The 15,251-nt window shown below is 35.1% G+C and overlaps 2 protein-coding genes across 2 annotated transcripts; one reads left to right on the plus strand and one right to left on the minus strand.

Annotated features, from left to right (window-relative positions):
- Positions 1-8,530, plus strand: LOC144435090 (interleukin enhancer-binding factor 2 homolog). Its single transcript, XM_078123643.1, has 13 exons — positions 1-65; positions 515-589; positions 1,140-1,182; positions 2,056-2,112; positions 2,863-2,988; positions 3,756-3,858; positions 4,158-4,340; positions 4,900-4,978; positions 5,152-5,239; positions 5,805-5,981; positions 6,509-6,596; positions 7,282-7,434; positions 7,946-8,530. Exons 1-12 carry the CDS (start codon positions 61-63, stop codon positions 7,422-7,424), a joined length of 1,167 nt encoding a protein of 388 aa, XP_077979769.1. The 5' UTR covers positions 1-60; the 3' UTR covers positions 7,425-7,434; positions 7,946-8,530.
- A 485-nt stretch (positions 8,531-9,015) lies between these two features.
- LOC144435212 (gamma-butyrobetaine dioxygenase-like) lies at positions 9,016-14,758 on the minus strand. The gene is made up of 6 exons (XM_078123792.1): positions 14,482-14,758; positions 11,799-12,572; positions 11,358-11,463; positions 10,779-10,978; positions 10,428-10,594; positions 9,016-9,670 (listed from the first exon to the last, which is right to left on the minus strand). Exons 2-6 carry the CDS (start codon positions 12,560-12,562, stop codon positions 9,501-9,503), a joined length of 1,407 nt encoding a protein of 468 aa, XP_077979918.1. The 5' UTR covers positions 12,563-12,572; positions 14,482-14,758; the 3' UTR covers positions 9,016-9,500.
- Between the last annotated feature and the right edge of the window lie 493 nt (positions 14,759-15,251).

The raw sequence follows: 15,251 nt of genomic DNA on the forward strand, positions 1-15,251 counted from the left end.
TACATAAAGAAAAGGATCTTAGTAAAGTGTATTCGATCGGCGTTTAAAAAACAAGGAAATATGAGGTAAGGTTATCGTGTTGAGGATTTCAAGGTGACGCCGATTGCTTGTGTCACAACCAAACGATTTTCTAGAGGTATTCCCTTTCGCTGCGTTTTCATTATGTGAGTGGTGCATGGTGATCGCCGCTTATTTATGTTTCAACCACAATGGCATGTGATTGTGACTCTTGTGAGCTTGGACTCAGTAAATACAAATGTTCGAAACCTATTTTTAACAATGCTAATCAGCTGTTACAAATGTATGTATTTAGTTATTCCTAGCAATATGAATGGATTATTGAAATTGAGTCTTATTTGTAGCATTCGAGTATTCTCAATTGGTAGGAAGCCCTATGCAGGCTATGGCTTTACCGGTATTTCATTTACTGATTGTCAACATACACTCGTAGTTTGTCTAATGGATTGATATCAATGTAAATAATAGTGAATCAAATTGTATTGCTTTCAAACAGAGATTCAGGTCGGGGTCGTATGGGTCGTGGTAGAGGTGGTAGACCAATGCCATATAGATCACCTGGACAGCCACAGTAAGTAAAAGTACACTGTAGCACCCTTCATCATAACTGCATTTCCATGTATGTACTTTTCATGCATGGTATTTAGTAGGTTAAAAGTGTACACATGTATGACCATATCCAGGCTAGTAATGGTACCATCCCCATATAGGATGTAATTGGCTCCAGCATATAAAACAAGAAAAATACCCATTCTTGACAAAACCACACGCTCAGATAAATTTCCAACAACTATATACACATTTTGTATTTTGATTACCGATGCATTTGTATTCATATATCATGTACAGCTGTCATGTAAATGAGTTTGTAATGGTAATATTTACAATGTTTTTCATTGAATTTGATATATACATATGCATGTACATGTATTTATCATATACATTTACTGGTATAAATGGATGAAGGTACATTATATTTTTTTAACAACAATTTTCACATCATTAGATTGCTATATGCATGCATTGTATAGTAGTACATTGTATATGAAAGAGATTTATCAGAGACTAGACAAGTTGTAAATGAAATTTGTGAAACTTACTTTTTCTCATTTTTCTTTCAGATTTCGTACTTTTATTCCACATATGCCATTTGACTTTATACAGGTAATTTTTAATAATATATTATATTCAAGCCTTATAGTCTGTCATTTGAATTCTATCAAAATACGTACTGTACGTCATGTAGATGACAACTACCGATTGATTACTAATTTCTCCAGTCACTAGTTTGTACTTGCGCAACAACAAAAACACAACGGTAAATGCAATAATTGTTAGGTAAAAAATACAAACTCTCAGTTATTGTTGCCTGTTGAAGAATGTTGTATGGGATTTTGAAATACTGTACAAATGTATGTAACCATTTTTTCCCCTGAGATTTCAGAGGCCATTGAAAGAAAAGAGCAGAATTTTGCCGAATGTACATTTCTTGTTTACATATGTCTTACTATAGTATTGTAGAGATGTACCCAAGTATTAGAATTATAAAGGGAATTGGGGTAATTTGATGTTGGTGCACTGTAAATAACTACAACAACCCTCTGTGTGATGAATACAGGGTGCAAGATAGATAAATTATTCAATATTTCATTTGTCATTGATACATTTACATCGTAATATAGTTTTCATCAATAACGTCACATCATGTAATTTATAGTATTGAAGTGAACTTTTATTCCAAACACAAATTTTACGTGAAATTTTCAACTGCACACTTCAGTCTTTGTCAACAGACTGACCCACTATTCAGCACACATGACCTATATCGACACATGGGCCTAATAAGGGGTCGTAGGTCATAAGGGGTCATTTTATTAAAAGTTTTAGATCTACAGCACCCATGTTTACCACAGCCCAAAACCATTGAAGCAAATATTTTTAGCAAATTTGTCCTATTTAACTTATTCAAATGAACTTTTGTAATAATTCTGTATGGTCAGTTTACTGTAAGTGGTTGAATATTATGGTTTTTTCTAGTGTGAAGGTGCCTATCAAAGAGTGAAACCAGCTCCAGATGAAAGTGCCTTCACAGAGGTCAGTAACCATTTGAACAAATTATTGTTTTATTCAGTGTTTTCTATTTCTGAATGTAAGACCTACATGTAACCACACATATTGTAAGCATGGTGTGGTTATTATGGATATCTTTATAGCATTCAGTTTATTCAATGATTTTAATTCAAATTCTTATTGGAGCACAAGCTTTGTTTGATATGTTTTGAGGGTGTAATTCTGCTAGAGTAAATGATACCTAAATATGATATATAATATAATTCTACTGACTGAAGCATGTTTAACTATCACTTGCAATTGGCAGAAGAAGTATACATAAACGATTCGATGACATAATTTGTTTTATGTATAAATATGTCAAGGAAACCACTGTTATGCTATCATTTGTGTTTTCAATGGAATAAGAATAATTAAGATTTTAGTGCTGCCAAAGGCATGTATCAATATTAACATTATACTTGTATAGTTTAATTATGGTTTTATGTCAGTATTTTTTCTGGAGCCAAACGGGTTGTGAGCTCGGCTTGTGCCACTTTAATAGTTATATCATTGGTTTGAGTAAGTGTTCAGAGGGTTTTAAACATTTTATTCAGTACATTAACTGATTGATACTGACAGATTTTCAACTAGTAGAATAGAAATTGATAGCAGTAGTAGTAGTAGTAAAGTTACCTTATTGGAATCTAGTTTTTGAAGCAGCTATGTAGCTTTTGTCTGAATAAAGATTTTCATCTAATTTTTAAATTAATTTTTTCTTTTGATCATTACTAGGCACTGCTAAAAAGAAACCAGGACCTGACACCCTCAGCTAGTGAACAAGCTGCCATTCTCAGTTTGGTGACAAAGATTAACAATGTCCTGGACAATCTTATTGTAGCACCTGGAAACTTTGAAGTGGTGAGCCAAACTTCTCCTAAACCAGCAGTTTTGATAAAAATTATCATTGCTTTTAATTTTCATAGAGTTTGTGTTAGAACTTATTTTGCTCTTCTATTTATGATAAAAAAAGCCATAAACTGAACTACAAGTATTAATTCAGTCTAAGCTCATAACAACAACAACAACAACAACAAAATGAAATGAAAGTTACCGGTATATCATGATTTTTTAAGCATAATTCACATGAGTTGTAGCTTTCTGTCACTCAGTGAGTAACAATGGTATACAGTGAATGAAACTCATGTACAGTTGCCTCCTCTAAAAATACAGCTTTTCAGTTGTCCCCTGTAGATACATGTATTTCTCAAACAACCCAGTTGGGGTATCAATGTATGTACATGTAACATTTGTTTAAAGGCCAACGTTTCAATTCCAGGTTCTCAAATTAGTGTTATCTTATCAGTGAAGCCACAGGATTGTATATGATTATTCTTTTGTTCTAGGCCAACTTTTTCTGTAGCTTTGTCAGGCAAATGCTTTTCACACCTAATGTTTCATCCTTTTCCAAAGTGTGCCTATAACTGTTTGAAGATCACTTTGCAATGGCAAATATTGAGAAGCAATCATGAAACTCAACATAATTTGTGCAGCAATTTCATAAACATAAAAACTGTAATACTGAGGCATTTAAATCTTGATCGAACCCAGAAACAAGACAAATGAGAAATATGACAAATTTAAATAGGGAACCAAACTTCTCACATCTTGCCCTTTTCTTGATACAGCAACTAGAAGAAGTCAGACAAGTTGGATCTCACAAGAAAGGAACTGTGATGACTGGACATAATGTGGCTGATGTTGTTGTCATACTAAAAATTTTACCAACAGGTGAGATCAAAGTACCCGCCAGTCAATTTTTACTTTTCAACCAAGTGACTTTTCTGTTCTTGTCTTGAATATGAGCTTGGATTTGTACAGGAATAAGTATCTACCATCAAGTATGTACAAATGGTGTGTACATGTATATTGGCTTTTATATATTTTATCTTTCTGTAATTAATCAAAGAATAAAAAATTATTTACATTCATGTAATGTATATATAGACACCTATTCGGAATACACCATCTGAAAATGTTGAATGTTCCCACTGTTCAAATCTAATTACTCTCTCTCAATCTCTCTGTAGTTGAAGCTGTAACGTCTCTTGGAAACAAAGTGTTAGAGTTGCTGAAAGTCACAGATCCTAACGAAGTGTTGACAATGTTGACCAATGAATCTGGGTTTGAAATCAGCTCTGCCGAAGCCACTGTCAAAATACTGATAACCACAATTCCACCAAATCTCAGAAAACTAGATACAGATCTACACTGTAAGTATGTTTGTACATGTAGTTCAAAAAAATGATCTGTTTGAAGATCTAGTCTAAGAGCATTTCCAATATTTTTTTTCAATGATTGTATGTTGCACAGCATTGAACTGGCTACAGGGAATTTCCCAGGAACTATCCACAATGTTTTGGATTTACCGTTACTGAAATACTTTTAAGCCTTGTGATCTTCAGAGTGTGTAGCTAATACGTGTATGTATGTATGTATGTATATATGTATATATATATATATGAATGTATGTATGTATGTATGTATGGCACATATAGTACTATACCAGAAATGTATGTGACACATTGGGAAAAGTTTATACCATTTCAATTTCATGATCACTGCGGTGGTTGGTAGTATTGGATTTAATTACTTATAAACTCCCCAGTTTTGTTTTGAGTTTGTTAAGTACACTGTTTGTTTTACATTTCCCTAATCATGTGAACATCTTAATGAGTGCAGTGGTCGGCAGTATTGCCATGTAAAGTCTCCAGGTTTATTTGGGTTTTATCCACCTGCTAAACAACCATGTAAATTTCTTGTTCACTGTAGTGGATGGTAAGATAATGCAAGGACATTTAGCTGCTGTCAGACATGCACGCTGGTTTGAAGAAAATGCTTTCCACTCAAGGTAAGAAAACATGCAAGTATTGCAAAAGTACATTGGCATCCAGCTGATTTTGTATCATATGATTCCCACAATTGCTGTAGATGTTTAATGATTTATGCATATTTATGATTTGATTTGATTGCCATTACCAGATATTCATATAGTATTATTTTTCCTTTCTCTTCTTTTGCTAGTATCAAAGTCTTGATTCGTATACTCAAAGATCTGCGGATGAGATTCAATGGACTTGAACCCCTCACACCCTGGATTGTAGATCTTTTGGTGAGTAAGAGTATAGTGTATGGGTTCTGGAGAGTCATTTCATGATTTTACATCACCTACAATTACTGCCGGTTTCAGAGACAAGTTGATCTTGGGCCTTTATTCTGTGCCATTGCTTGATCGGAGTCAGTAGAAATGATATATTCACGGTTCACTCACAAATCATACTTTCACATGTAATGTATTTATTTACATAGTTTTCATATAGCCGTCAGTGTTTGGCGTAACTCCTATCATGTGGTATGGACCCATAGTGACCTTAATTTGCACACACAGGGCACTATTTCTTTTCTATATTTCCTAGGACACTTTACAGGAGCACGGTTATTTGCTTTGAAAGAATACTTGACAGAGAACGTGATGTGTTATAGAACACTTATTGTCCTGCCTTATTTGGGCACTAGTAGATATAATGTTACCCCTTATGCTGTTATGTTGTAACTATTTCCCTTAGCTTTCAGTCTTGGGAAATAGTTGCTACATAACAGCTGTTAGGGTAAAAGATATCTACTAGTGCCCTCATAACTAGGCAAAGAGTGTATATAAAGTATATTCTTTTTTATAGGCCCACTATTCCATAATGAACAATCCATCAAGACAACCTCAACCCATCAACACTGCCTTTAGAAGATGTTTACAGTTATTAGCCGCTGGCTTCTTTCTGCCAGGTTCTGTCGGTATTACAGATCCATGTGAAGGAGGAAATATTAGAGTACACACATCAATGACTCTTGAGCAACAGGTATGATAGTGTGTATTTTGTAGTGTAGTACACACATCAATGACTAGTGTGTTTTCTCTATGGTAGTACACACATCAATGACGTGTGTATTTTGTAGTGTAGTACGCACATCAATGACTAGTGTGTATTTTGTAGTGTAGTACACACATCAATGACGTGTGTATTTTGTAGTGTAGTACACACATCAATGACTAGTGTGTATTTTGTAGTGTAGTACGCACATCAATGACTAGTGTGTATTTTGTAGTGTAGTACACACATTAATGATTAGTGTGTATTTTGTAGTGTAGTACACACATCAATGACTAATGTGTATTTTGTAGTGTAGTACACACATCAATGACTAGTGTGTGATTTGTACACTTTGCATGTAGCACAATGTACTGTGATGTACACTAGACTTTAGTGAAATTAATCATGACATATAGTTGACAACAAAATTCTGTCATACAAATTTTATACTACCAAACTATCTTTATAAGTTTATGCCATAGTGCTTACTTATTTTCAAATTAATTATATTGCAGGATCAAGTTGCCTACACTGCACAGACATTACTTCGTGTTTTGTGTCATGGGGGTTACAAGAAAGTACTTGGTCTTGAAGGAGATTCCAGTAAGTATTGGATATACAAATGTATATAAGTTAACCAAAAATGTCCATCAGTTTGGTATATCAAATGACTCACACAAGTAATAACACACAAGCTATTCAAACTTTAGTGAGCATTGAGATTTCAGTCTGTCTTTGTTGATGGGCCTCATCAGGTTGATCATACCACCACCTAGTGGTCAAGGTGTAACTATGGAATTTACCATTCTGATCAGGAAAGTCAACCGACACAGATCATACTGCCACCTAGTGGTCAGGTGTAACTATGGAAATTGTCGTTTTGATGAGGGTAGTTGACCATGACAGATGAAAATCTCAATGTTAAAAACGTTGAAGTGCTTGTGTATAATAACCTTTGTAAGTAATTAGTGTTATATAATTTTCATGTACATCATGTATCTATTTACTGGTAAAATGTCTTTTTAGTTACTTATATTTATTTTACAAGTTAATAGTCACCAACTAGTATTTTACTGTGTTTTGTACTCTTGTCATCACTAGTAAATGATTGTAATGTGAACATATTTGGCTGGTTTTAATTTATAACAAAACTTTGCATAACTAATATTCTGAGCTTCTCAGATGCTTAATAAATGCTAGACATAATAGGGCATTGACGTTATGATGTATACATTTTGTCGAAGTATGTTGTGCATGTGTGTACTATTTCGGCCATCTTCTTCTGTAGGCATAGCAACTGACATGTCTGTTTGGGAAGGGGTTGTGGTTACCCCTAGCGACAAAGCATATGAGAAACCTGAGAAGAAAGAAGAGGAAGAAACAGCAACTGAGGAAACAGAGGATACCATGGAAACAGCAGAAGGGTCATGACTGAAATAAGGTGGGTATGCATACTGAATGTCAAGCTTATTACTAGTTACTAGGGATTTTACTGAGGATTTGCTATTGTTTATTTAACACCATTTTTAGGCAACAATTGTTGTCACCATGTAAAAAATCCTGTTTAAATGTTAATTTTCCTAAAAATGCTATGCAGTAACCCAATGAGACATAAGTGTATATTTGTATCTGTTATGTACTGGGGTATTCCCATGAGGTGTTTGCAGGGCACTTGTGCGATTATATTTATTATATTATATTGTAGGTTTATGTAGTCAAGACATTAAAAAATCACAAAAATTTTCTCCATTCAGCATGATATATTTCAGGAGATTTTAGTTCTAGTTATATCAATACCTCTGTAATTGATATCGTCAAAGTTTCAACCTCTTAGCTGCCTAATGCCACCAGAATTTGAATATAAATGTGTAGATTTTAGATGACAAAGCATGTTCATAAACCTGACAAACAACTATTTTATGAAAATATACTTATTATTTTTGTCTTCGTAGATTGTTCAAAGAGGTTGATGCTGAAATCAAAGTCAATTACGGTCATCTTAACACTTCCTGTTCAAAAGCTACACAGAACATAGAGTACTCGCCATTTTGTACCATTTCCATTTTTATTTCTTTCATTTCATTTCTGATATATTTTAACCATGTATGTGTAGTAACAGTTTGTGTATATTGTTCTGTATGTCTCTGGAATTTGTATTTTTGTGGGTCATCTCACTATCTCAACTGACTAGTTTTTGACTAGCAAAACATTGCAAGATTTAGGGTGTTCAAAACTTAATTGACCAGAATTTATAGAATGGCTCTGACAATAAGTTAGTTTTAATATTCGTGTATTCAGTGTATGAAGAACTTACGTTAATAATGAACACGGTTATATAGGACACAGTTTGAATGTGCTTAGTATTATTTTTTTATATGTGATCTTTTTCTTTAAAGTGGCTGTATGGATGAGGATATGGATTGGGGTATTTATTTTGGATTTTTAATTTTAAAAACAATTTTATCATGGCTTCCTACTTGAAAAATCAATATGAAACAACAAAGTCATTGTTTGTAAATGTAACTCAGTAAATTGCAAAACACTAATATGTACAATATTAAACTTTTTACACATTTTTTGGTTTTTGCAATGTAATGATTTACAAACAAACTTGCTCAATGTTATTTCACATTGAAATTTCAAAAAGGAAGCCAAGATAAAATTGTTTTATATATAAAAAATCCAAAATAAATGCCAAATCCTCATCCATATGGCCACTTTAACTGATGATTCCTACTGTCATACATGTATGTGTATGATCTATGACAAATAAATAAAGTTCTTTCAAATATCAGTATTGAGTTGCAGTGTGTGATGTATTATACCATAGACAAGGGTTTTTGATGTTGTTGTTGTTGTTGTTGTTGTTGTTGTTGTTGTTGTTGTTGTTGGCGATTTTATTATTTTTTTCTGCAGTGACAAATTAGGTGGGGTCAGGTAACCAGAACCAAACAATTATTTTTTTAGGCTTAATAATAATCTTTTATTTATATTAGATAGTTCTTTAAGTATATAAGCCCTTGGCTCCCAAGAAGTCCAGTGAGAGCCATCCTTCTTGGGTTCAGTGTTAATGCAGGAGGAAACCAGAGTACCTGGGATGTCCGATGACAGTGTCTTCCTTGTCTGTGATTATACATGTTTCTCTGGCACATATCTACCTGTTGATGGCTACAACCATTTTAAAAAAAAAAATAGAAATTACTGTCATATTAAAGACAGTCATTTTTTCAGTGATGGAAAATTGAAAGTGGCTTTGAAAGTGTCAGAAAATCTTGTTATCAGGTATATAAATCCTCTTACATGTTAAGTATGCAAGCTTCAAATTTCAGAATTGTACATTCCAACAATAGGAACAAAATACTACTATACGGGAGGCATTCAGTTTAAAATGTATATGGCATTATCTTTGACATGTTCTTGAATATGCCAACTTGGTCGAATAATTGGACTTTACTGTAATTTTTGCTCGGTTCAGCAACACTGATTTAAAAAAAACACACATTCAGCCTAATTATCAAATATTGGCATTCCCAGTTTTGCTCTCAGAACTCGAATCCTAGAGTATACTCCATCCCAATCAATGTATCCACCCTCGATATGTCGCATGCCTGTTTCAGTTACTTTGAATTCAGTTCTGCCATGGATTGTGCGGTTATTGTCAAAGACAACCATGTCTCCTGTGGGTACAAGAAAATGAATTAATTGTTGTTGTTAGTAGTGAGAAAGATGTTGAGTGTTACATAAGATTGATAGTTTGTTTGCCGAACGAACATCCTGAATAAGGTATGATATATGCTGTGATTTCAGTCACAATGTACATGTTGCATGGTTAGATGTATATTGTTTTGTTAAACGTGTTACATGTCCAAATCTGACATTATCAGAAGTTATATCGGTAAAGTACGGTACGGTGTCATATGTAATGGTGCGATGCTGTGTGGTATCAAAATGTATAATCCACCGATCTGGTCTGATATATGGTGCTATGATGTGATGTAATGCGATGTGGTTCAACGCAAAATTCGAAGTGATGTAATGTATTTACACGCGCTCGCGCGCGCGCGCGCGCACACACACACACACACACACACACACACACACACACACACACACACACACACACACATAAGTCAATAAGCTACAAGTTCTGACAAAATTACCGGCTAATAATTACACTAATACTAAAAGAAAACAAAAAAAAAGAGCAAAATATTCCTGATGAGGACCATGGATATAATCCGCTAGGGACTAATCTAGTCCATAGTCCTAAGTTAATAATATATATATATATTTATATATACAGTTACAGCGTACACTTATCAAATGAAGTGAAGTGCGAACAATACACTATGCCCTGAAAATGAAAGAAACAACAATGGAAGGCAGAAGACAGGAAAAAAATGAATCAAATATGTAAAATATGGTGCTCCCTACCATCTTCCATACGTAATGTAAGAAGGTTGTCAGGTCGGTGAATGATGTCATCAAACTTCTTCATAGCTTTGTACAGTTTAAACACTTTGTCTTTGGACATTGGCATATGGCTATCCCTCGTAAAGTTACTGTAACGCACCTCTATATAGTCATTCATTCTATCGTACCTGAGAAAAGTAAAAGTTTATTATGTAGACCTTGCTTGGTCTATTAAGTAAAAGTATCATGTACACAGAGAAATGACTTGTTTCAATGCGCAGGTTTATAGACGATCAGAGATAGGTACCTACAACCAACTGATTATTAAAACGAGAAGAACGTTTGTAAAATTTGACAACTAGTTTTACTTACGTTAGAATAGTGCATGGAGTCTTAAGATGGAACTCGTAGAAATCAGTACCAATATCGAAATAGTAGACGGTTGTTGACAGCAGTGTGTTAAATGACTCGGGGTCTTCTTCCTTTAACTGTAGGGCAGCATTGAAACCGTCAGAAAATATGTTTTTACCACCATCACCCGGGCATTGCTTAATACAATGAAGAAGTTGAATCTGTAAAGAGGATATGAAACAAATATTAAAAGCGGCCTGTATGTGCGTTAGGTAGGAGTAGGGAGTCCTAAAACTTCAAAGGATGATCTTGGCAGCTCGGGATCAGTACAATATATATGACAGAATCGTCGACGAATGTCTGACGTCATCCAAAGAACTCTTATGTGGTAGTAAATACATTTTAGGCGAGTGATAGAAATATCATAAACGCACACGACATCAGAATGAAATGTGTTTTTATCCCACCAATTAGATTAGCGTTTCATTCAAAACAAATATGTGGACCTACTTATCCACTGCAGACTCTTGTATCAAATACCTCATTAACTATAAATGAAAACTAAATCTTATTATACTAGAAATCAATCAATTAACTTACCCCAGGTGTATGCATGTATTGTGGCAAGTCAGTATGGAAATCAAGACCAAGTCCAGTATATGCTACACTGCTTGGGTCGAACTTACTCACTACAGAAAAGTCTGGGCTGGTTTGGTGGAAAATTATTTTAAAATGTTATAAACAGTTAAATTATGATGTTTTCCTTCATGCAATCGAAATGGGACAATTCTCGAAGTCTTCATAGAAAACACAATGCCCCCCCCCCCCCTCTTTCTTCCCAACATACTTTACGTCTGTGTGGCATTGGCCGGTAAATTTAAATTTAAAGATGTTAACCCTGAAAACGGTAGTGTCGATAGTCCTAAATTTCGTTCAACTTGCTGAAGACGATTTTATTGTGATCGACATGTACCGTATTTCGTACAGTATAAATACTTTGCACGTCGTGTACATATATATATACATTGTGGTGCAACCTACCCATAGACTGTTACCTTTAGGTGAGATACTCGTTCTGCCAGTTTTCGAACTTGTCCCGTCTTAGTTGGCACGCCTTTCATCAAGATCAACCCAACGTCACGTATATTTTCTAAAAATTGCAGTAGGATTCGATCATCGTTCAAGAGATCTTGAAAGTTAAACATTGGTAGAGATTTTATCAGATCGGATCCCCAAAATTTGGTATTTCTTCGCGGTTGTTCCTCGCTGAACTCTACACTTCGCAAACATTCCGCCGTAAAATTTGATTCATGGCCGTCCGGCCAACAAATCGTTATAGTCTCAGAATTTTCAGACAGTGTTACATGGGATGGTACGATATCTAAATCTAAATTGTTCATTGTAAAAATGCGTTGTTTTATACCAGCATCGAAGCATAATGGACATGCGCAGTTGTCTCTGAGCCAAACATACGGATACTCGTACGTATGTCCATCATCCCATTGAAGTTTAAGTTCCTTCTTTGAATCACATCTTTCAAATTCCTTAAAGATTGGTTTTAAGGGGATGCCACGTTGTGTTGTATACTGGTTAATCGGCATTATGGAAGAGTGTGAGGTAGTATTACGCCACATTGTAGGTGTTATACCACAGACGCTCGATTGTCGACCCTTCCATATAATAGATGTCAAATGTCGTCTGCTGGCTAATATGCTGCCATCATGTGTTGGTGCAAAGGATCTGAGAAGAGAGTGTCTGCTCAGGGTTGAAGTAATTACACGGGACATACGAATAAGTCTAGCCATGACGTATTACCTGCAAGATAGGGGTGGTATAATTATTAGTATTTAACATTCATTGTTTTTTGATATCTCATACAGTAAGTGGTATATACGTTCTTGACCATCACTGTTACTTTTTGGTTTTTACATAATTTGTATCATTCTTCCGTTCGGAATGGATGTGACATTGAGTCTAAACGTATTTGCTTGCTGAGCGTCTAATGAATGTAATGTGTTGGGTTTGCGAACCATTAAACCGATCGCTCCATAACTTATTCGATATTGGTTTGATGACCAGAAATCGATATTTGACGTACGGACCTTCAAATTATAAATTAGATGTCTGTCTCCACCTGCAACACAGAACTTTGCACAAATAAATAGACGTGTTTACAGGTTACTAGATGCATCACCCTTCTCCTCATACAACGCAATCAATTACGTACGTGCAGGGGGAGGGAGGTTATGTACACACCATGGGCGATGGATATCACTTGACGGTACCCAGGGTTTATCAGTAAAATCCTTCTCCGTCATTGATGGTGATTTATATCTTTGCGCAGTACTATCATTCTCAGATAAAGAGGTCAACATGTCTTTCCACTAATTCGTGATGAAACTGTTATTTCAAATGTAATAAAGACAAAACAAGCTTAAACATAAGCGACGTCACCTCACGCAATGCATCTCGGAACATGAAAATCAACTATTGTCACTGTTAAAAACACATACACATTATATCATCCGACCCTCCCAATTCAACCTTAAAAAATACGCTCCGGTAACTCCGATCGACACATTATAAAGATTGTAAAGGAGTTCTTGGAGCGTATAAGCTTTATTTCCATAGCTAGTCTACTATCAAAGAGATACAGGCACAGTCACAGGTCAAACGCGGAAGACAACAAAAGGTGAGGCATGAGATGTTAGATGTGCGTCCCTTTAAAATGGGTCACTGGGTACTTTAGTTGCGCGCCAGACTGTGTGAATATGACCCTAACATACACGGTAGCATAGGGGCACGTATTGTTGCTTAGATCATTTGCCGTTTTCTTAAGAAAATATCATACGAATCCTGCCGCTACAAATGTATCAATCTCGATACTAATAGAAAGTGTTTTTCCTCACAGGTAGCAAATTATAGTCAAAACGTTGTTATATTTAGCCTGTAGACCAGGAAAACAACAATCTAAGAAATACTGCACGCCCCTATGCACAGTAGAGGTCCAAATAAACAATCATTATTTCTTATTATGAAACATCAAGGTTAAAGTTCATTCAGGTTAAAGTACTAAGCTGCCAATCAAATCGTTCTTGCATTGTGTAGTTTGTGTCAGGTGAGTCGAACTTTTGTCAGGGCACTCGTACATAATTTCATGTTTTTCATAGGAACACAGTAAGTATGTACGTGTACATGTACATGTACTTTCAATTCATAATAGTATTTTAACATTCTGAATGACTTAGAAATGACAATTAAAATCACAAATCATTTGTTTTATTAAAGTTCACAAAATTTCAGCAGCAGACGATAATCTTTTTGCTCAGGTACTGGCGCCGGTAGGATCGCCATTAGTAAAATCAGTGACGTTGTGATTTTTCTAATCAGGCAGTCCGTGGAGTCGTGAGAAATATAGAAGTACGGCCAACCCACCCACCCACTCTGTAGACATTTCTTATTTCGGCCCTCAGACTGGTGATTATTTTGGGTATAATACTATATATCTATATATATATATATATACATGTATCCATGTTAAATATACATACTTTTATCTTCTCGCATTTCGCACATCGTATTATTTACACAAACGTCTACCCCTAAAGATGGTATACAGGTGAATAGGTTAAAAGGTTTCCGCCATTGCGTTGTTGTTCTTGCTCTTCTTCTTCCAGTCATAGTTTCATAGACTGACCATAAAGTTTAAGAACGAAAGACTTACCATGCATATAATTGCAATACTGCCTTCTCACTCTATACTCTTCGTCGTTGGTGTGGTATTCAACCGGTGCCGACAATTACATACTGTCTATCCAGTTTAACACTGTTATACCATAGAAGTTGGGAAGCTCTCTTCGACGAGTATGGTTGTACCGAATATGCGCATGCTCAGCACCAAGTGATGTGAGGCTATCATATATACATGTATACATGCACGTATTTGTAGAGTTTGGTAAGCTGCAAGGATACATACAGTCACTGTTTGGGGTCCGGCTATATGCTCCCCCACAGAGGCAAATCTACAATCAAAGCGACTCATACATTTAATGTTTTTCCTTTGAGTTATATCTAAGTTATTTAAGTTTTAGTTACGTCAATTTCTTCTTTTATCTTTCTTTTATTTTGCAGGCTTACTTTTCATATATCTCACCGTAACTTTATGCTTTTAAGAATTTCATTTTCACGTAACTATATTTAGTCTTGTTTTAATTTCAGAAAATGACGGTCACTGGAAAATAGTCCTGTAAGGCCTTTTCGGGTGAAAGCCAGTAGACAATTTTTCTCGGGTATTAAATTTGATGGTGCTGAAATCAGAAAACCAAGAGAAAATAAACATCTTTGAGTACAAATACTTGACTGTATAAAGCCTACAAAATGCCATTTCCCTACTTTTGAATAGGTATAGGATATATTTAGGTAAGAAAACTCAATAGAACAGCCATGTTGAATAATTTGACAACTATTAAATCCCCCCCCCCCCCACTTTCAACA

This window comes from Glandiceps talaboti, chromosome 5 (genome assembly GCF_964340395.1).
Source record: "Glandiceps talaboti chromosome 5, keGlaTala1.1, whole genome shotgun sequence".
NCBI lineage: Eukaryota > Metazoa > Hemichordata > Enteropneusta > Spengelidae > Glandiceps > Glandiceps talaboti.

Bases quoted from the DNA above. Each gene is read 5' to 3' on its own strand.
- LOC144435212 (XM_078123792.1), bottom strand. From the start codon at position 12,562: ATGGCTAGACTTATTCGTATGTCCCGTGTAATTACTTCAACCCTGAGC. The intron at 10,595-10,778 runs GTAAGTAAAACT...TACTTTTCTCAG, and splicing joins ACTCCATGCACTATTCTAAC to GTACGATAGAATGAATGACT. The intron at 9,671-10,427 runs GTAGGGAGCACC...TTGTACCCACAG, and splicing joins TACATTACGTATGGAAGATG to GAGACATGGTTGTCTTTGAC.
- LOC144435090 (XM_078123643.1), top strand. The intron at 3,859-4,157 runs GTGAGATCAAAG...ATCTCTCTGTAG, and splicing joins ACTAAAAATTTTACCAACAG to TTGAAGCTGTAACGTCTCTT. The intron at 5,240-5,804 runs GTGAGTAAGAGT...TCTTTTTTATAG, and splicing joins CCTGGATTGTAGATCTTTTG to GCCCACTATTCCATAATGAA.